This window comes from Mirounga leonina, unplaced genomic scaffold, assembly GCF_011800145.1.
Source record: "Mirounga leonina isolate KUSES-001 unplaced genomic scaffold, KU_Mleo_1.0 Mir_165, whole genome shotgun sequence".
NCBI lineage: Eukaryota > Metazoa > Chordata > Mammalia > Carnivora > Phocidae > Mirounga > Mirounga leonina.
The window spans coordinates 38,546,889-38,569,951 of NW_023270415.1; the positions used below are offsets into that span (position 1 = coordinate 38,546,889).

At 36.6% G+C, this 23,063-nt stretch overlaps 1 protein-coding gene and 1 pseudogene across 1 annotated transcript in view; one reads left to right on the top strand and one right to left on the bottom strand.

Moving 5' to 3' along the window:
- Positions 1-23,063, bottom strand: part of PIP4P2 (phosphatidylinositol-4,5-bisphosphate 4-phosphatase 2) — a 56,146-nt gene that overhangs the window by 13,727 nt on the left and 19,356 nt on the right. The window contains exons 2-5 of the mRNA XM_035011499.1: positions 18,963-19,111; positions 14,526-14,632; positions 13,044-13,167; positions 1,919-1,971 (exon numbers count right to left, since the gene is read on the bottom strand). Coding sequence (XP_034867390.1) covers positions 1,919-1,971; positions 13,044-13,167; positions 14,526-14,632; positions 18,963-19,111 — 433 coding nt within the window. The remainder of the gene's footprint in view (positions 1-1,918; positions 1,972-13,043; positions 13,168-14,525; positions 14,633-18,962; positions 19,112-23,063) is intronic.
- On the top strand, positions 7,698-8,174 carry LOC118015004 (annotated as a pseudogene).

Sequence of the window (23,063 nt, forward strand, 5' to 3'; positions counted from 1 at the left end):
CACACGCACGCTAGGCTAGCATGTGCATGCACACAGAGGATGGGGCAGAGGGAGAGGCAGAGAATCCCAAGCTGACTCATGCTGAGCACGGAGCCCCACACGGGATTCAATCTCATAACCCATGAGATCATGACCTGAGCTGAAACTAAGGGATGCTTAATGGACTGAGCCACACAAACGCCCCTTCCATAGAATTTTTAATCCAATTTAATGTTCTTAGTGAAGATATTTGCCATTTAATTTTTTTCATTTTTGTGAAAATATAGATAACACACAGAAGTATTTATCATTCACACACATATTCACATACTTGTGTGGGGGAGTGTCTCTCAAGTATATATTTTTCTGTATATTATTTGGGGTTATCCACTTTGCTTCTCCATATAGACTTCTACTGAATTCAACAAAGAGATCAGTTGATTAATTTCACAAATAAATTTTTAAAAAAGGAAATGTCTGTTCCTCTGAAGCCAGAAATATCCTGTGAAGAAGTTATTCTTACAGGGCTAGATTCAGTTGGAATTAGATCTAGCAGAAATAAATGGAGAGATTTTGTTACATATACACTCTATTCAGGTACTTTTCAGTTGTTTTCTCCTAGAAATCGTTCTTAGGATTTCCTCAAAATAGATAAGGTGTTTATCGTACTAGGGATCACACCAATTAAACTATGAACTCATATTTTCAGTTTCAAAAGTTGAACTGTCAAAACACTGCAGTTTAATTTCCTTAGCTTAAGTTACAATTCACACATATAAGTGGAGAACAATAATCTCTAAATTAAAATTCTATCAAAATAAATACTGTGCAGGAAGAGTTAATATATAGCAGGCCTGAGATAGCTATACGTAGAAAGGTCTGCTTTCAGGATTGACCCTTGGCTGGCATCTGTGAACCTAAATTTCTAAAATGTTCCCACAATTCCCTCCCTGATAAGAGTGGCTCACTGTGCCCAAACTGTTTGTGCAAACAATATGATTTATGCTGAATACCTGCTTTCCTTCTGAGAGTTTAGAAATTCGGTATGTGCTATGCAATAGGTGCCTATGTGACCAGCTCCAATAATAACCTTGGACACAATCTCTAATGAGCTTCTCCAGTAGATAATATTCACCTGGGTTGTAACAATTCCCTGCTGGAGGAATTAAGCCCTTCCTGTGTGACTCTATAGGAGAGGACTCTTGGAAACTTGCACCTGATGTCCTCCAGACTTTGTCCCATGTGCCTTTTTCTTTTGCTGATTTTGCTTTGTATAATAAATCATAGCTATGAGTACAAATATATACTAATTCCTATTAATCCTCTTAGAAAATCACAGAATCCTGGGGTGATCTGGGGAGCTGCCATAAAATATCTTTAACCAAAATATCTTCTATTTTTTTCTCATTTTTATATTGCCTTTTGTTAATTTCCTTAGGTACGCTATTTAAGAAAAGAGAAAAGTATATTGAATAGTTAATATAGGTAAATAATTATATAAACTTTGCTATCAGAGAATAATCTCACTAGACGGGGCATGAAAAAAGCTAACATCTATCTAATTATAAACCTCCAAACATGGTTTTTCTCCTAGATTACAGCCCATTTTTTAAATATAAATTTTAGATTATTTGCAATAGATTATAGCCTCTTAGGACATTTGTAAATCCTCACCAGGCTATTGGTAATAGTAATTTCTTCTTAGAAATTGATTTCCCTTTGGAGAGTGATAATCAAGCTCAATCATTTTCATTTCAAAATGGAATATAGTAATCAGTTTAAAGATACCTTTTTTTTAAGTTTTAGAAAGCATAAACACATTAAACATGTATTCATCCCACAGTATGTCTTCAAATCAAAATCTCCCAAAGTGAGAATTCTGCTCTCTAAATTGTTCTCAAGCACCTCCAGTAGCATTTCCAATGGTAGAGAAACTTACATTTTTTTGCAGTGTGGGCATTTTGCCAGAGTGTTGAACCTCAGTTCCATCCACTGTAAATAAAAAGAAAAGATTAAAAAGAAAAACAAATGAAAACTACCCAATCTGATAAGATGTTTCTTTTAGTTCAAATGTTACCAGGGATCACAGCAGAAGCAACCCCCTTCTCACGGTTATAGGAGCTTTCCCCCCTCAACACTTCTTCCCCTCCCTTAAAATAAAGTTTGGGATTCTCCTCTGCAACAGTTCCCATGACTTGTCCAAGGTTCTGACGCAATCTAGGTTGGCTTTATAATGAAATCTGAACGTAATGCTGTAATTAGGGTCATTTCTTTCAGTTTTAGATCTCAGTTCATTCCCAAGGAATAAAAACATATTTCATGGACCTTCAAAGATGTTTTGCCTTTAAATCTTGAGGACTAAGGGTGCCTGGGTAGTTCAGTCAGTTAAGCATCTGCCTTCGGCTCAGGTTATGATCCCAGGGACCTGGGATGGAGCCCTGAGTTGGGCTCCCTGCTCAGCTGTGTGTCTGCTTCTCCCACTTCCTCTGCCCCTATCCTCCAGCCCTGCTTATGCTCTCTCGAGCGCTCTCGCTCTCTCTGTCACAAATAAAATCTTTTAAAAAAAAATCTTGAGGACTAGCCTTTTAAATATATGGATATTCAAATTCATTACTAAAATGCAACTATTTATAATCTAATTATGTGGGAAACCCACAAAGTAAATAAACTAAACAAATGAGATATAGAGAGAACTCAAGTCAGGCAGCTCTCTGTCCTGTCCTTGCTTATTCTATGTAACAAAAAGATACTCTTTCTATGGTGCAAATTTTCTTCCCTTGTGAATGTAGGTAATAGAATGAGCTATCTTCCTTGTTATTGAGATACTTGTAATGGTTTACTGGGTTGTAGATTAAAGTCTTTGAGGGAATGTGCGATATAAATTTAAAATAAATCTTAACCACGAAATGTATATTTAAAAGTGCCTTTTTCATCTTCCATTTTGCTTGCTTTTCTATATTCCTTCTTGCAAAGGGTCTGTTTCCTTTATGGTTTTAGGAGAATTCCTTTTAAGTACTTCAGTTTTATCAACAAAACAACTTTCCTTTTATTAAAATTAATTTTTGTTTAGGATTCCAAATCATTCATGTCTCTTTCCATAACTTTCCAATTCTAGGTATAGTAGGGCTTCAATAAATTATACATACCCAAATGTATTCCACACAATAGAAGATAACTTTCAGAAAGTATTTGATGCATAAGTTTTTTTCTTTTTTAATTTTTAAAAACTATTAAAAAAAAAACAAATAAATCTGGGTTTTCCTAGATTTCTCTTTCTTCATTTTTATTTGACACCTCAAAGAAAGTTAGTTAAGCTGGAAATGATCTCTCAGTCACAGTAGGCACAAAGAGTCTCAAGATAAATGGAACTTTACATGAATGTTCACTCTCTTTTCAAAAAAATTATTATTTTTCAACATCTGAGAATGCCAAACCAAGGCTACATTTTTTGTTCAAGCACCAGTAAATCTTTCTTTCATACTTACTTTGTAACAAGTTAATGTATTGCAAAACTTATTCTTAATAGTAAAAATGTCAGAATTAATGTGCTAAACAAAGATTTCTAGAGTTCTACAGAATATTAAGTGAAGAATCCAGAAATCTTACTACCTTTTTTTTTTTTTAGAGAGAGAGAACATGGGGGAGGGAAAGAGGGAGAGAGAATCTTAAGCAGGCTCCATGTCCAGCAGCACAACCCTGAGATCATGACCTGAGCCAAAATCAAGAGTCAGATGCTTAACTGCCTGAGCCATCCAGGAGCCCCTTTGTTATGTTACTGTAATTAGTTTTAGGACAGTTGCTGAACATGTAAAGTCATTTCAAATTTTATTTATAAATAACAAATTTAAGTTCTTCATAGTTAAAAGAACCAAAGTAGTTAAGGAGACAGTTATGAAACCCTTGAGCAAAGAGGAACTCAAAATCCAAGCTTGAAGGCTATATTATGTTAGCATAGGAATTCCAGAATTTTTAATGACCAACCTAAGGAGATGATTTAGTCCAATATTATCATTTAATAGTGCTCTTCATTTCAGCATAGATTATGCATGGTAAATTCAATTATAACTGAAAAACAGCTAAAGCTTTATTATGTAATTAGTAAATCATTCAGCCAGCAACCTAACACATCAAGTTTTGTTATCTCCAAGTACTCACTTAAATGCAGCAAACTGAGAAAAGCATCTATTATTAGAAATAATTTTGTCATACTCTATTCAAGTGAATGCAAATATCTTTGCTTGTGAAAGGAAGTTGACTTACTACTGTTCTTTAATCTAAAATGCAGCCTCTGCACTCTTAGAATTTTATTGCCAGAACTTCAATAGGAGAAAAAACCCCAAATTACCTATTTTCTTTATTTTTTAAAGATTTTAGTTATTTTTTTTTTTGACAGACAGAGACATAGCGAAAGAGGAAACACAAGCAGGGGGAGTGGAAGAGGGAGAAGCAGGCTTCCCACTGAGCAGGGAGCCCAATGTGGGGCTCAATCCCAGGACCCTGGGATCATGACCTGCGCCGAAGGCAGACGCTTAACAACTGAGCCACCCAGGCTCCCCAAAATTACCTGTTCTCTATCGGAAAGATTAAAGGCAACTTCTCTAAAATTCAATCATTTTTAGTGGAGGTCATCTAATATTTGACTTATTTCTAACCATTCTATGTAACAGATAAACTTAGTTTCCCCAAGATGTATTTTTTTAATCAATCTTAGAAGGCCATAAGAAAGTTATACTGCTAAAAATGAATCATTTAGGGCGCCTGGGTGGCTCAGTCGTTAAGCGTCTGCCTTCGGCTCAGGTCATGATCCCAGGGTCCTGGGATCGAGTCCCACATCGGGTTCCCTCCTCGGTGGGAAGCCTGCTCTCCCTCTCCCACTCCCGCTGCTTGTGTTCCTGCTCTCGCTATCTCTGTCTCTGTCAAATAAATAAATAAAATCTTTAAAAAAAATCAATCATTTAATAGTACCTTACTGGATTTTATTTTTTAATGGACACAATAGGTGACTGGTGTCATTACTTTGAATTATTCACTTTAAAACTATTGTTACTCTCTGCAATGACACCAAACTATATGTCCTGTGTCCAAATAAGGAAAATCTGACCCTGACTGAAGGAAATACACAGGCTCACTTCAGAGCAAAGTTTGAACCATCGTCCATGATTCTGGTACATATTGTAGATTGTTTTTATTAGGGCATGCCAACCCCACAGTCAGGTATTGGTTGACAAAGCATCTGGACCTGCCTTTCATCAGCAAGAGAGAACACCTGCCCCATAGAAATGCAAAATTAAACTCCACTGTTCAGTGGATTAAAAAACTTCTTTATTTTTCATGCAGGGCTAGCTAAAGACTATGTATTCCCTTTATTTTTCTGGAAAATTATTTTCTAAGCAATATCCCTCAAAACATTATTCTGACTAGATGATGTCATCAAAATCGCTTAGAGGTTAAAAAATATTTGTAGGGGTGCCTGAGTGGCTCAGTCAGTTGAGTGTCCGACTCTTGGTTTTGGCTCAGGTCCTGGTCACATGGTCCTAAGGTCAAGCCCCACTGCATCAGGCTCTGTGCTCAGTAGGGAGCCTGCTTGGAGATTCTCTCCCTCTGCCCCTCCCCCACTCCTAAAATAAATAAATAAATCTTTTTAAAAAAAATATTTGTAAATACTATATTAAAACTCTTCCTGGATAGTAACAATGATGCATGCTAAAAGTGCTAAAGAATACACCTGTAAAAAAATTGTGTTTAGTTTTTTGTTTATCCTAGCAATTCCCAATGACCATGGAACTCTTTATTCACATAACACCTATTATTATCCTATAAAATGAGTGTTCTATTGAATATACTTTGGAAAACACAAATCTAACTTTTCTAAACATCACCCATGGTTCCAGCCAGGCTGTGAAATGAAGAATATGAATAGAGTGGATTCATAGTAAACTTAACTTTAGCATTATAACATTGATATATTAGAAGATGGTATAAACAGAAGGTTGTTGAGGACACAGTCCATTATATTGTTCTTTTATCTTAATCCATGGAAATAATTTTTTCAGGTCACAGTATTCCAATAAACCCTCTCCTATGTGATCTTTTTTAAAAAATCATGAATATCTTTTAATAGATCATGTTTTCCTCTATTCAAAGACTCTAGAAGTCTCACAGCTAAAATCCAGACTAATTTTAACTGCAGAATTAAATATTATGCATATTTATATTCTTATGTATGACTTATCATGTTTTTCTGCCCTTTTTTTCATTGTTCCTGATTTTTTCATATTTCCTTTTCAATGTCATTGAACTTCGTAACTTGTCTCAATTGTTTCTATGCCTTGTAAGGCAAGGCTGAAACAAGGTAGAGAAAAAGTAAATGAATCCTAATAGTTAAAAGCCTGAAGGACAAAGAACATACTACAAAGGATATAAGACTGTGATCGGCATAATAATAAGGATAAGGCAAAGTTCTTGAGTCAGAATTAAGAGATCTGTGGTCTCTTTATTCTTTATGACACTGAATATCTCTCATTAATCTGAAACTCTCAAAAGTAATAGCCACTCCATAGGTATGTACTGTGCTCCCCTAATCACCAAAATCTTTGTTTTCTAAAAATTTTTAAATCATCTTTAAATACCATACATTAATCCAAAACAGGCTTTTCGCTAAAGAATTAAAGTTTTTAATCATATTTACTGTGCTAATATGCTAATATGATTCACTTGCCTACACTAAATATTAAGTAAATAAGAGTTAGTTTTAGAAGTTAGTCTCTGGAATGCACATTACTTTAGTAATTTTCTCCTAGGGTGAAAAGATCTAAATGCATAAATTTAAAGTAATAGAAACCATGTCACACATATCTTTTAATCTCTCAATTTGGATCATTCTCTAGAATTGACTGCCAGATGATTTCAAAAAATTAAATATGAACTCTTTAATGTCTTTGATTTTCTTTTTTTCCTCATTCCCTTATCTACCCTGTTGTCAGTATGTCAATTCTCTCTGAAAATCTTTATGCTATTCCCAACCATCATCTTCACTTTTCTGGATAATAAAAGCCAAACATCTAGTCTTGTTCCTCTGCAGGCTTGCCCTGATGCAATCCATTCTATACATAGCACTCTTATATACAGAATTATCTATAAAGCTCTACTAAGCTTTCCATTACTCTGAGAATAATGTCACTTCCTCTAGGCCAGGTAATTCTGTGTGTGCACTAAGAACACTCTGTTATTTACTACTGTAGTCTAAACACACTTCACGTAATTCTTGTTTTAATTGTCTTTCTTCTCCAATTAGATTAGAAAACTCCATGAGGGCAGGAAAGGTGCCTTCCTGTTTCCCCAGCATGTAGCCCAATGCCTTATATGCACTCAGTATATGTTTTTGAACATATGAAATCAGCTCACTTATATGGTGGCTATAAGATTATCCATGGCAAGGATTTAGAATACAAAATATAACTGAGCAAAATGCAAATGTAAGGTAATTATGGAGGGAAGCTCTCTGAAGTAAATTGAAAAGAAATCTGTTTTGAAGATTTTAAAATGGTATTTCAAAATATAATTTGTTCACATATAAGAAAGAAAATAATAAATATATTTAATATATATTTAACTTAGTCAAATCACTTGATACCTATCAAAACCTACAGAGTCTATTACCCTACAATAAAGCAGTATAACCTCACTCCGTGCAGCTGCAGCTGGGAGGCTACTGGAGTATGTTGGCCCCGTTTGAGGAGAGCAGTGGGGTGGTTCCATGCAGGATGCCATGCGGCCAGTGGTCCCAGACCTTGGAGGTGTTCACTGAAGTTCAGGTGCCACGAGGCACTCGCGCCCAAGACAGCCGGTATGGCCTGCAGAGCCGGCATGTGGCACTCGCCCTGGGTGGTCGCAAGATCATTAAGGGCAAGCTCTTTGATTCTACAACAGCTGATGAGGGAGCATGGACTTACTTTGGAGGACAGAAAATGGTCCATATTGTTCTTACAAAGACAAAAAAAGATGCAGCAAATTGTTGGACTTCTCTTCTAGAATCTGAATATGCAACTGATCCTTGGGTGTAAGACCAAATGCAGAGAAAACTTACATTAGAGAGATTCCAGAAAGAAAATCCTGGTTTTGACTTCAGTGGAGCAGAAATCTCAGGAAACTATACTAAAGGTGGAACAGATTTCTCAGATCTTGAGAAATAACCACTACTTTTTTTTGCTGCATTCTGTGATCCCAGCAGATGTTGCCAACTTAATCAAAGGAACAGATTATGTGATGGAAGGAAAATGTGGATACCTGCAGTTGACAAACTGCAAAATATCTTTAACTATGGTTCTAAAAATTGCATTCAAATATGACGTACATAGGAAACATCTTAAATACTGCGGAAACTATTCTACTGATAGAGAGTAACATTTTTTGGACTTGTGTTTTTGCTCAGCATGAAGTTTCATATGCTGTATTTTACTAATTTCATATTTAACCTATATTTTTAATACAAAAAATTAGGGTATAGATCATGCAAAATGACTGGGTACCTTCAGGGACAATTAAATTTTTCTTTCAGTAAGTGTAATGCAGTAATGTTCAATAAACTTTCCTAAATAGGAGAAAAAAAAAAAGGCAGTATATAGTAATTTTCAAAAAGAAGTTTAACTATTCCCACAAGCTATATCTAATTTATGTACTCAGTCACTGATTTAATCAATAAAACATAAATGTAAGGAAGATTTATCTTCTACTAGACTGGAAAAATCCTAGCAATTTTGATTAAATGTAGTAAATCAGATAGATGCATGCATTTCCATCTCCTTTCCCAAACTTGACTAAAATGATAGGAAATGAATTTAAAAATGTATACTACTATAAGGATAAAGAGGAGAAATGGCCTCCAATTTTTGAACACTGGAAAGTTAATGGAGACTTGGCAGCTGACTTAGTGAAAGGGATGAAAGTTTAGGGCTGTCTGCAGAGAGCTATATCAATGTAAAGCTATTCACACTGAAGAAAGGCAGAGCGATGCAGCTCTTGGGGTTACTACGCGCTTTCCAAGGTGGGGCTGGGAGTAGTGACACAAACAGCACTATCAGCTATAAACTCTTCCCTACACACCACAAAACCAGAAAGCCCTCTCTCCCCAGTACATGCAAGAAAAGAAGGATTTATTCTGAAAAGAAACTGGACTAGAAAGCTTATGAACTTAGAAACACCAGACATAGCAAAAGGCAAAAATAAAACACTAAAAAGGGGGGTGCCTGGGTGGCTCAGTCATTAAGCGTCTGCCTTTGGCTCAGGTCATGATCCTAGGGTCCTGGGATCAAGCCCCACATCGGGTTCCCTGCTCCGCAGGAAGTCTGCTTCTCCCTCTCCCACTCCCCCTGCTTGTGTTCCCTCTCTCACTGTGTCTCTCTCTGTCAAATAAATAAATAAAAATCTTAAAAAAAAAAACCCATTCTAAAAAGGAATTAAGTTAAAGTGTGTGGTTTGAACAGTGGATGAGACCCTCTCCTCATTACCTTTCTTAACTCCTAAATGCTGTCTCCCAGGCATATCACTCACAAGAAACCGGAGGACTGTTCCCCAGAGAAACTTGCCCTCAAAGAAGACTTCTTGATACTAAGTTATTCAAAAAATGAGAAAAGGGAGAAGAAAAAGAAGTGGAAGAGGAAGAAGGAGGAGGAGAGAGAGAAGGAAGGAAGGAAAGAAGAAGCTTCACTCCTGCTGCATGAATAGAGCTTCCAATCAGTGCTGACCCTCAAATATAAATGAACTCTTCAGTAAAATCTCTTATCACTAAAAAAAAAAAAAAAAAGTGGGGAGAAAACAGAGACAAGGCATAAGGAACAATACTTCAGAAAAAAAACAGAATTAATAGTTTCAGAAAGATGCCATAGAGAAGAGAATGTTCTTTAGAAAAAGAAAAAAATTAACCAGAGAACATAGGAAAACTCTTCAAAATTAAAAATTAAGTTAAATAATCTGAAATTAAAATTTTGCATTAAGTTTAGAAGACATAGCTGAGTAAGTTTCCCAGTAGGCAAAAGAAAAAGGCAAAACTAAAAAGAAAATGTTTAAAAAAAAAAAAGAAGAAAGGAAAGGAAAGGAAAAAGAAAAGGAAGAAGGAAAGGAAAGGAAAGGAAAAAGAAATAGTGTGGACTCTAAAGGACCCACTGAGTACCCAGACAATGAGTTCAAACATATTCTCCCTAAGACACATCGTTTTAAAAAAATTTTTTAATTTGAGTATAGTTGCCATACAATGTCACATTAGTTTCAAGTGAACAACATAGTGATTCAACTATATGTTATGCCATGCTCAGCACAAGCGTAGCTCCCATCTGTTACACAACACTGTTACAATCTCATCAGCTCTATTCCCTATGCTGTGACTTTTATTCCATGACTTACTCACTCCATAACTGGAAGCCTGTGTCTCCCACTCCCCTTCACCACTCACCCCACTACACCCCTCCCCTGTGGAAGCTATAAGTCGGTTCTCTGTATTTATGGGTCTGTTTCTGCTTTTTATTTGTTTGACATTTGTTTTTTTTAGATTCCACATATAAGTGAAGTCATATGTTTGTCTTTCTGTCTGACTTATTTCACTAAGCATAACACCCTCAAGGTCCATCCATGTTTCCACAAATGGCAGGTCTCATCCTTTTTATAGTTGTGTAATAGTCCTCTGTGTGTGCATGTGTGTGTGTGTGTGTGTGTGAGATAGAATGATATCTCCTTTATCCATTCTAAGACACATTCTAATGCAACTTGAGAGCACTGGAGAAAATGAAAGAAGAGAGAGGAAAAGAGGAAAAGTCAGATAGAAAGGACATAGAATCAGAGCAGCAGTTGAATTTCTCAACAACAGTGGAGAAAAGCCTTTTAAATTTTTGAGAGGAAACAATTAGCAAACTATAATTCTACATCTGGACAAACTATAAAGTAAATGTGAGATCAGATTAAAAACTATTTAAGAGGGATGCCTGGGTGGTTCAGTCAGTTAAGCGTCTGCCTTCGGCTCAGGTCGTGATACCAGGGTCCTGAGATCGAGTCCCACATCGGGCTCCCTGCTCCGTGGGAGTCTGCGTCTCCTTATGCCTGCCGCTCCCCCTGCTTGTGCTCTGTATCTCTCTCTCTCTCTGACAAATAAAATCTTAAAAAAAAAAAAAAACTATTTAAGAGGGGTGCCTCAGTTGGTTGAGTATCTGGGTGCCTCAGTCGGTTGAGTATCTGCCTTCAGCTCAGGTCATGATCTCAGGGTCCTGGGATCGAGCCCTGCATCCGTCTCCCTGCTCTGCGGGGAGCCTGCTTCTCCCTCTCACCCTGTTTGTGCTCTCTCACTCTTTCTCTCAAATAAATAAATAAATAAAATCTTTAAAAATAAAAATAAAAACTATTTAAGAAGTAAAACTGTCAAATTTATTTCCTTGCATCTTTTCTCAGAAAGCTAAGAAAGGATGTGCTACACCAAAATGAAGGAATAAACCAAAAACTGTGAGGATGACACAAGATCCAAAACAGGAAAAGGAAAAAGGATTTCCTAGGATAATGATGAAGGGAAATCCCATGATGGCAGCTGTGTAGCAGGAAACCTCAGTAATAGATTCCCTGATGTGTCTGACTATATTGATAGTAATTTTATAGTTCTTTAAAAGAGTATGGGAAGAACTAATGATTTGTACATAGACAATTAAACAAATTCAAAAGGAGGAGAGACAATTATTCTTTTTTTTAAGTAATCTCTATTTTCAATGTGGGGTTCGAACTCATGACCCAGAAATCAGGATTTGGGTGCTCTACTGATTGGGTAGACCACCAGCCAAGCACCCCAAAAGGAGGACAGACAATTAACAAATTCAAAAAATTTTGAAAGACCATATGGTACTGAAATATAGTATCCTACTTGGCTCAGCTGTGAACATAATTTACCTAATCATAAAAAAGGTAAACACTAAGCATTAATTGAATTAAAATACTAAAATTCTACTTGGATCATGGAGTCGAGAGAAGGACAATGATTGGGGGAAAGGGTGTTATGAGTGCTAATCCTCAACCTGCATTGTACAGAGTAATAGGTAATATCTAAAACTGCCTAAACAAAAAGAAAAAAGGATAAGCAAACAATTTAAACACATGTAGGTAAATCCCAGGAGGGCAGCTGAAAGAGTTCAGGGGATGGTATTTAGAGATGACCACTATTTTCCCTATAAGCTTTATAATCCTATTTGACATTGAAATTATGTACATGAATTACTCTAAAAGAAGGAAAAAAAGCAAATCATCTACACTTTCTTAAATGGGTTCATCTCTTAGTTTATCCCAAGACAGCAGATCTTGCAGTGGAAGATCATTGTGACCTCAGCCCTATCCATGCTCACACTCTGGAAGTTTTCATTAATACTTAGGTTCTAAGGAAAATTTGTTGTCTCCTATGATGGCTGAATAACAAAAGAAAATCTTCCTGACAGAGTAAAGCATTATGAAATCAACTTTTAAAAATCAAACTTAGGGTTAAAGTTAAAAGCAGTAAAACAAGAACTCCTGTAGCTTTTGCTTATATCTAACTACTTACACCTTCTTATTTTTTTTTCCAAGTAGTTTATCTAATTATAGACACCGTTTAATTTTTTAAAAATCAGAAAAAAATTGGTAAATTATAATAAGAATTTGTCTTGAATCTAGAAACCACAAAGCAGGGCCACCACATGAGACTCTGCACTTTGTTTTCTGCTGAGGAGGTGACAGTAAAGCTTAGATTCACCCACTCACCAAGCCAAGACACCCATGTTGCTAAGTTCAGAAGGAAAGGGCACTGTTTCCCATTAGTCTACCCAGAGAGGTCCCTTTTTGCAAATGAACCAATCAGAGGATCCACCTCTTATCTAACTCACAAAAGATGCAGGACATCCTAGCTGAACCTGTGATTAACTGTCTTTCTTAAAAAGGCTTTCTTTTAATCGTCTGGTTAATTTGCGCTTGGATAAAACTAGAAGAGCATGAGCAGTGGTCAAATCTATGTGATCATGACCTACATTTACAGATTGATGCCACTATGACAAATATGTGGTACTTACCAGGAATGTGTTTCCACAATGCCCACAAACGACCCTTGTACCTTCTGGCTGGACTGGCAGTGCAGGCTGAGCTGGCTGTTCTTCAGAAATAAGCATTACTGGGCTAAGGTTAATTATGCGTCTACTGTGGAGAGAGAAAGGAAACAACTTCATTATCCCACAAATGCACTGAGGGCAAAACCTGTAATATCTGGCATAGCACTGAAAATAAATTATACTTGTTTTATAAATTGTCAGGTTTGAAGCCAAATTCACAGAAAGTAGCAGCAATTTTGAAAGCAAAAAAAAATGACAGTTTTTTAATATTTGTGATGGAAACCATATATTATGGTGTTGGTTCTAATCAATGGCCTTGGGAACCATTTAACTGCTATTTCCAAGTTCCTACAAGTTCAAATTAGAAATTTTTTATCATTCCCTATCTAGGAAGACAAGTTGAGTTTGGTGGAGGACTACACAAGTTAAAATATTCTGCATCAGCAAATATGTGTGTGCCATGAAGGTACCAAAGTGCTGAGTCACAGCCAAATTTCTCTGGGTAGGCTGGTATTCTTTGATGTCTATTTAACCAGAGTTGGACAAAAAGGAAAATGGGAGGTTTCTTTTCTGTCTATTCCATACAGATGGGGTTGCAAATGATTCCCTTAATGGTCAAAAAGCCAGAAATCACAGAAAAAACACAGTGAAAGCCTAGATATACTTCTATCTAGGCGCATCTATAATGGCATTTATCAAATAGTTCCAGAATTTATTGCATAGATTATGTTCAGCAAAGACTCATATAGCACACAGTGAGGTACACAGTGATGACTAAAACACTTGCAGGTTAAGATGAATTAAATCAAAAGTAAACTACGTGGTTACTTTTGGGTTTTTATTTCTTTTTCTTTGAAACATATTTATTTGAATTGATCTTAATCACTATATGTGTGTGTGTGTGTGTATTACAGTTGGGTGTCACCTCCCTTCACTGATAGAACAGACATCTGAAATGGCTTGCAAATAGTGTTCTTGGAAACATCTTTATTACAAGTGTTTAAACACCTGACTGCACGAATTACAGAATGGGTTTATTCTATTCACTCAGATAACACTGGCCTGCAGGTTGCAACTAGAGATCTTATAAATACCCTTATTACAAGTGTTCTTAATAACTTCACTGTATATATAACAATGGGGATAAGTGGTTACTTTTAAATAAGTTTAAGGAGTCACAATTTATTAGAGTGCATTAAGTACTTATATAACATCAAGAAAACTTTCACTGCTCATTCAAGAATATTATATCTTATGAATACTTGTGACCATTAATTTCAAACTAATCACATCATTCCGTTTAACAAAGAAAAAATAATAATCTAGGTCCTGTAATTGAGGACAAAGGTTATTTAGAACAAAGCCTGGCACATAATGAGCCTTTAATAAGTACTTGTTGGATGAACAAATGAATGAATAAATGAATGATGAATCTTTATCTCTTACCAGTTAGGTCTCGGACATCCTATTCGCCGAGATGTGTCCTTACAAATGAGGAGACAATTACAAGGGCATCTAACATATTTCTTCCCTGTTGGGGGGTTTTTGATTGGCTAGATAAGGGAAGAAAATGCAAACACAGCAAATTAACCAAAGGACAGATTGCCAAAGCTTATTTGTATATAAAAAGGAAATGATTCCTTAAAAACTTCGGCTCCCCATAGTTGTACCAAAGTACAGGTTAAGGAAAAGTGCATCATAAGTGGTTTTAAATAGCTCAAATGTTGGCAAGCACTCTATGAAATTTGGGGGCTGCTGAGATGTAATTGTGAAGGGCATATTTCAAAATTAGTTTGCAGTGCCCTTTTAATATGAGAAGAAAATTTAAGTTCACAACAAGAATTGTTTTCCTTTAAAGTTTTAAGACCAAAGCCAACTATCTGTCCTACCAGGTGTAAATATTCACTAAAGGTTCTTACACCTGTTTGGGAAGAGCAAACTCATTAGGAATAGTGGACAAAGAGGAGTATATAACAAATTTGAACTTTTCTTTACTGCCTAGAATATAAGAAGGGATTAATTTTATTACATCTTTTAACTTAAAAAACAAACAACTTGCAATAACTCTTAATGTTACCATTTTTTAAACTTTACAGTAATTTTAAAAGCAAGAATAAACACCAAAAAAACCCACAAAACACTCCTTTAAATAAGGACTTAGCAGGGCGCCTGGGTGGCTCAGTCGGTTAAGCGTCTCCCTTTGGCTCAGATTATGATCCCAGGGTCCTGGGATCGAGCCCCACATCAGGCTCCCTGCTTGCAGGAAGGCTGCTTCTCCCTCTCCCTCTGCTGCTCCCCCTGCTTGTGCTCTCTCTCTCTCTCTCTCTGTCAAATAGATAAATAAAAAATCTTTAAAAAAATAAAATAAATAAGGACTTAGGCTTGTTAGAGTAAATAACCCATGAAGCAATGAGAGGACTAGATCATCATTCCTGGGCATGCCTACCAAAAATGTATAGCTTGAATCCAATTATTAGGGAATACCAGACAAACCCAAAATGAGGAACATTGTACAAAACACCTTGCCTGTACTCTTGGAAAATGTCAAAGCAATCAAAGACAAGGAAAGAGTACATTTCAGATTAAGGGATATTAAAGAGACATACTGATATCCAAATACAACATGGAACTCTGGATTGACTCCTGGACCATATTGTTGTTTTTTTGTGTTTTTTTTTTTAATGGAACCATTGAGCAAATATGAATTAGGTCCAAAGATCATATAATAGCCATTGTATTAATGTTAATTTCCTGCATTTGATCATTGTACTGTGATTATATAAGTGAATGTCTTTTTTTCCTTTTTTTTTTAAGGAAATTCACACTAAAATGTTTAGGGGTAGAAGAGACCCAGGTCTGCAGTTACTTTAAAGGCTTCTTAAAAAAAAAAAAAGATTATTTATTTATTTAGAGAGAAAGCCAATGTGACAAAATATTAATGCAATTGGGGAATGTGAGTACAGGGTCTGTGGGAATTCTCTGTACATAATATGTACTATTATTTTTGTAACTTTTCTGTGAATCTGTAACACATTTCAAAAAAAAGATTAAAAAATTTAAGTGAACAATCTTGTTAGAAATATATAAAAGTTAGTAATAAGTCATCAACAACTTATTAAACTATATAACAGATAAAATCTGAATATCTAAGATTTATAAACATCCAGAATGTGTTACTATCCAATCTAAAATATCAAGAAAACCAGAAATTGGGTTAATTCCTGTATATCCAAATTTTCCCATTAAGTAAATGTGTACTTGGCAAATGACAAACTTTTAAAAATTTTATTCCCACCTTACTTCTAGACCTCAGTTCCCTCGTTTATAAAGCAAGGCACTTGAACTAGAAGAACTGGTCTTTATTGTCCGCCCATGCCTTGTCATGTCTGATCTGCAGGGAAATGGGGATGAAAATGGCACTGTCCTAATGCATAAGTTTTAATATTCTTACTTAGTAAAATGAACTTGTGAGTGGTGCTGTGCTGGGCACTTTACCCCTGTAATCCCAAGGGCAACTCTATTAGGTAGATATTATTATTATACCACTCTACTTGAGGAAACCACAGTGTGGAGAAGCTAAATCCCAAGGATATAGCTACCAAGTGGCAGAGCTAGGATTCAAACCCCAGTCCATCAGCCTCCAGATCTCAGACTCATAATCAGTCATGCAGCCAATTAGTTCCACTCTTCCTCCAGGACTTCTCAACTTTTCCATTAACTTGCCCTAGAAATTGCTTCTCCCTTAACCTTAAATACTGTATTCTCTAAGCCTTGCTAAAATTTGTCCATCTTTTCTCTCCCCCAACTTCTCTCTTTTCTTTCCCAATTCCATCTACTGAAATAAGAAGGACTTTCATTAGCCTAGTTTTTTTTGCTTTGCTATGTTTCGTTTTTTTAATCTCCTCAGGAATATCAGGTTCCTATCAGAGGTGGCTGCCGAGGAGAACAGACACACTGATCTCTTGTTTTAGGTGACATGAGGAGAATGAACCACAGTGAAACTGAACAGGGAACAGTGACAGTGAACAGAAGCTGCTCTGTTGGATCCTGGTCCGTTTACCTGTTCTTTTCAACCGAGAATTTCTCCAGAGAAGCTGCTAGTTGCCTAACACCTCTTCACTCATAAATTCAAGATCAAATTATATTGCAAACATTGGCAAGTCATCTGTTAAAGCACTCCTCACACACATTTTCCCCTTCTTCTCCTTCCCTGTAATATAACTGATTCCACACAAGGCAATCTAATTAGGTACTTATTCATTTTCTCTAGAATATTGAGAAATACTTATATTTCCTTACTTAGCAGGAGTTATAATGATATAAAAGTGTCAGCACAATTTTCTTTATGTCCAGAAGTAGTTTATTTGTACCTAAATCCTCTTGTTCTGGAAAAATGAACTCATCACTTCTGAGTAGCCAGATTGAGGCTGTTGGCTAAATCCATAGCCTGTTCTGTTTATTTCCAAGGGTAAATATAAAGCTTTAAAAGTTTTTTTATACTCACTAAAGAACAAGTTTGTAGGGATGGTGGAACAGGACAAAAAAATGAAACCTTTCAGGTACTGGGTGTTTGTTGTTGTTGTTGTTGTTGTTTTAATAGCCATCTATGTCTGACAACTCTTATTTGGTTGTTAACTCTAAAATGAACGCTACGGAGGTTAATGTTAAGTTTGCTAGTGAGTGTTCAACCTAAAAAGAAAATAGCTGGCTCTGTAGGCATCGCCTCTATTTACACTGTAAAGTTCATCTCCAAATGACGTCCCTTATAAAAAATCCATACTTGCAATGAAATATATTGCTTCATGACTTAAGGTTTTAGTTTATGACTTTTCTATAAAACATATAAAGCCCAGTATACATGTTTCATGGTTCTTAGAGACACAATAATCTTTGGCTGACTTTTTTTGAGGAAAGGAAAAATATACAAATACCAACAATTGATATTTAATTGCAGATTTTGAGAGAGATTGAAATTTTAAAAATAAAAATAAAGCCTAACCATAAAAGTAGAAATATATTTAATCTAACTAGTATACACTTTCCAGTTCATTACTTGAAACTAAAAATTTTACTTAAAATGTAGTTGTTCTTCACCAGGTTCAGTTAAAAAAAAAAAATTTGCCCTTCAAATTTTTTGAACATTTCTCTAAATTACTATCAAGCAAATAGAATAAAATACCAAGCTATCTGTAAACACTTTGGCACAGACATCAATAATAAATGCATAATCTTAAGTCCAGAAAAACCATACAGACATCCTACAGATGTAAAGCAGGTTTAAATAATTTTCGACATAGTAAGTACAAAGTCCACATTTGAAGTGAAATTTGGCATATCTTCATTTTTGTGAAAATCAAAATGGATTTAGTTGTGATGCGATAGACACTAAGGATAATTATAAATGCCTGACTAGGGTCAGTCTCATGTTAAAAAGTAAAGAGCCGGGACACCTGGGTGGCTCAGTCGTTAAGCGTCTGCCTTCGGCTCAAGTCATGATCCCGGGGTCCTGGGATCGAGCCCCACATCGGGCTCACTGCTCAGCGGGGAGTCTGCTTCTCCCTCTCTCTCTGCTGCTCCCCCTGCTTGTGCTCTCTCTCTCTCTCTGACAAATAAATAAATAAAAATCTTAAAAAAAAAAAAAAGAGCCAAATGGCATTATATTTAAATTAACCATGAAATTTTCATAATGGAATTAGCCTTAAACACCTGGAGACATCTTTGTATGATAAAAGATAACTAGAGAGAAGAAAGAAAGGATGAGAAAATACGGCCATATCTATATCCAGCCCACATCTACCTTTAAGTAACATTACTGGAGTATTTCCCTTAGAGACAAGATGTCAGATAACAATTTATGCTTTATTAAGGGAAATCCCCACTTACCGTAGCTTCATTGCAAACCGTGCACTTAACCACATGCTGGTGAAGCTTGCCATCCAAGTTGATGAGAGATTGGCACACGCGGCAGTTTATTACTGGAATACCACTGGCGTCAGGGCTGACAATGGCTGTATATGGAGGTGGGAGTTCCGCTGAAAAGGTTATCAGTCACTGAATCAGAGCCATCCGTAATACAGAGAATAGAGGTAAAGCAGAAACTATCACAAATGACCTCATTCTTGTATTTATGTTTTCAAAACTAGCCAACTTATCCTAGTTTCAGAGCCCAAACACACATGGGACTACATTGTGAAGTAGAATAATTCTGCCTCTGATAAAATCTAAATCATGTTTGCCTCGGTCTACCCAAGTGATCCGGTTTCCTTTTACTAACCTATACACAACGTATCCACTCTGTTCCTGCAGAAATTCGGAGAGCTTGTAATGGGAAAGTGATGATTCATGCCTAAAGAATCTGACACTAATGATCTGGTTACCAAGAGAAACAGTCAGTGAGAGCAAAGTTTCTAAATCACTTATATATACCCATAAATTGTGCAGCCATCATGCTGTGTTTATAAAGGGACCAGCATGCAACTGCTGGCCATGTCAACAACAAAACAGTTTTGGTGGCAGCTAAGGAGAGACAAAAGTGAATGTAGGAAAACTAAACGTATCAACATGGAACAAAGCTAATTGGAATAGAACAATGCTAATTTCAGACACAAAACAAAAATAAACTTAACATTTTTTTATCTCAAATTTGTAACTTTAATATTAAAAATCCAGGAAATGCACTTAAGTATTTGTGGGTAAAAAATATGATGTCTGGGATTTGGTTTAAATACTCTAAGGCAAAAATTGGTCTAAGAGATGAAACAAGATTAGCAAAATGTTGATAATGAATAAGTATGATGATATAGATAGTCATTTTGTTCTTATTACTTTTGTGTGTGTTTGGAAATTGCCAGAATAGGGGCACCTGAGTGGCTCAGTCGGTTGAGCGTCTGACTCTTGGTTTTGGCTTGGGTCATGATCTCGGGGTCCTGGGACTGAGCCCCATGTGTGTCAGGATCTGTGCTCAGCAGGGAGTCTGCTTGGGATTCTCTCTCTCCCTGTCCCTTTCCCTCTGCCCCTTCCCACTCCGTGCTCGCTCTCTCTCTAAAATAAATAAACCTTAAAAAAGAAATACACACACACACACACACACACACAGTTTTTTGAGTCCTAAGTTTGCCTGATTGGGTAAAGGGTAGAAGCCCCATTTCAGAATCATGTTCATCTACCAGAAGTATATATTTGTTGTGGAAGTCTGAGAAAAAGAATCTAGATGTACTACTCTGGAATGGGATTTCTAAAGGGGACAGTCTAACCCCATTGTGTAGCTACCTCAATTACAGGCGTAAGAGGCCCTTTTCAGGAAAGGTATTGTCTTAGGACTTCTAGAACGGGCCACACCTCAACACACGATTCATGATTGAAGCCCCACTAAAGAGAACTGGTATTTCGAAGGGCTTCTGTGATACTCTAAGATACAATCACAATAGCTAATTATGAAAAGAGTTATTTTTGAAACAGAGATTTTCTATCCAGTGAATTAGATTCTAAACTCTGTGGTATTTTTTAAAGCATAGTACACCATGGTATGTTTAAAATGTGCATATTACCACCTGGCATTCTTGAGGTTTATCATATAGATTTTTTTAGACTAGCAAAGGATTAGCAATAAGTGCTACTCATTTAAATGATTCATAATAAGGGGCGCCTGGGTGGCTCAGTCGGTTGAGGCTCTGACTCAGTTTCAGCTCAGGTCATGATCTTGGGGTTGTGGGATTGAGCCCCCAGTCAGGCGCCGCGCCCAGCAAGGGGATGGTGTCTGCTTGAGATTCTCTCTCTCTGCCCCTCCCCTTACTTGCACACACATGCTCTCTCTCTAAAATAAATAAATCTTTAAAAAATAATAATAAATGATTCATGATAAGCTAAATTTCCACAGCAGTCAGGCTCTGAAAGAGACCACTTTGAAATGACAATACACATACATTTCTGGGAGGCTTCTACCAGAACACTGCCAAATACTGAATTGGAAAAGAAGCCATGGATGTCTTAAATTATAAAAATAGCTTTAAATCCTTGAAAGAATTTGAGGTTGATCCAGAGTGACTTGCAATATATTAATCAAGAAGGAAAAACAGGGGTGCCTGGGTGGCTCAGTTGGTTAAGCGACTGCCTTCAGCTCAGGTCATGATCCTGGAGTCCCGGGATCGAGTCCCGCATCGGGCTCCCTGCTCGGCAGGGAGTCTGCTTCTCCCTCTGACCCTCCCCCCTCTCATGTGCTCTCTCTCATTCTCTCTCTCTCTCAAATAAATAAAATCTTTAAAAAAAAAAAAGGAAAAACAGGTTAAAGAAACAATGAGTCAACAGTACATTGGGGCCCTTGCAATTTGCAGATTACTTTATCAGATCTCAATAAAGAAGATACTGTTCTTAGAAAACAAATACATACCTCACTAGAAATTCTAGACACACTGCCTGGTGTTTAATAATAAATGTTACTTTAATAATTATTAGCATTATTAATAAAAGTAGTTTCATCTCTTGCCTTTTCTTGAGTTATGAAGTAACATGAAGTAGATTCTCCCATAATTCCAGATCTCCGTCTTACATAATATGACAGAAAAGAAATTTAAAGACGAGAATTTCACAAAGAAAACAAGTGCATTGAGGATGAGGGGCAAGGGGAGGCCACACACTGCAGCATACATAAAAGGCCAGTAAAGCCCATCTACTCCAAAAGGCAAAAGCTTTGCTCAGAGGAATCTAAAACTCAAATGAGGGATTAAAAAAGCATTTAAAGTGCATCACAGCCAACAAAACCCCGTGAATTTTTTCTCTAAGATTTGTACCACATAATTTTTAACCTGTCAAAAAAAGCTTTCGATTATGACAAAAATATGCTTGAATCTTTTGGAGGCTTGAGAAGAGGAGGGAGGGGAAAAGAAAAACAAGTGAGGATCAGAAATTTACGATGGGAGAGGCTGTTCCATGAGACCAGAGTCGTGTCTGACTCACCAGCACTTGTCATACTGCCTGGTCTATGGTAGATGTTCAGTGACTATTCATCGAATGGATGGATGGACGGACGGTTGGATGGACGGGCGAATCACTGCAATATTTCAGACACACCTATTTCTCTTGGGAAAATAACACTAAGTATATTACTGCTGCTCTCACTGAAGAGGGGCTTGGGTTCTACCTAGCATGCGAGTAAGCCCCCCTGAAAAAAGGGTCTCTACTATATAGAAGAATAGCCTCCAAATCACGCACTTACAGAGGTGAGGTAGTCAAGAGGCACTGGCCTGGCCTCCCATATAAATGGAATCAATCCAAGGATCAATTGAGTGACAGATGCTGCAGCCTAATTGCTCCACTAAGCAGCTTCCAGGCCTATTGTCTCAATTCTCTGTCCATTACTTCAGCCTTAAGCCGATATAGAGATATGTCTTGAACATAACCCCCAAAAAACCCTTCATCTATAACTCCACCTCCTTTTGTGAGGGACTTTTAATTTCAGAGATATCTTCCACAGTTAGTAAACCTATAATAATTGGCAATTTAGATTGTTCTTTCTGTCTCTTTTCACTTTAAAAGTCAACAGATCACAACTATCATACCTATTTCAAATTTCTGCCCTGGATAAAAGGTCCACTGTCATCTCAGAACTCAGGATCATTAGATATTGAGAGCCACAAAAAGTCTTCATTTTGGAAGAGTCTTATTATTTAAACAATGTTCACTTTCTCTATGGGGTTTGCCTAAGTGAAAAATCTTTTTTTCCTCCATGTGAGCAGTACTTGTTAGACCAGCAGTCCCCAATCCTGAAAAACTCCTTCAAAGTTGCAGAGTTATAGCATGTTAGAAATTAAAGCAATATTAGGAATAACATAGTCTAACTTCTTCCACTTATGGAAGAGAAAACTGAGGCCTAGAAGTTCTAACTTTTGAATAGATTTGTATACAGCCTTCAGCAAAGTTAAGAGCTGACTACACTCCCAGAGATTTCTCCAGAGTAACAGTTTTCTCTCTTGGTGAATAATTTAATAC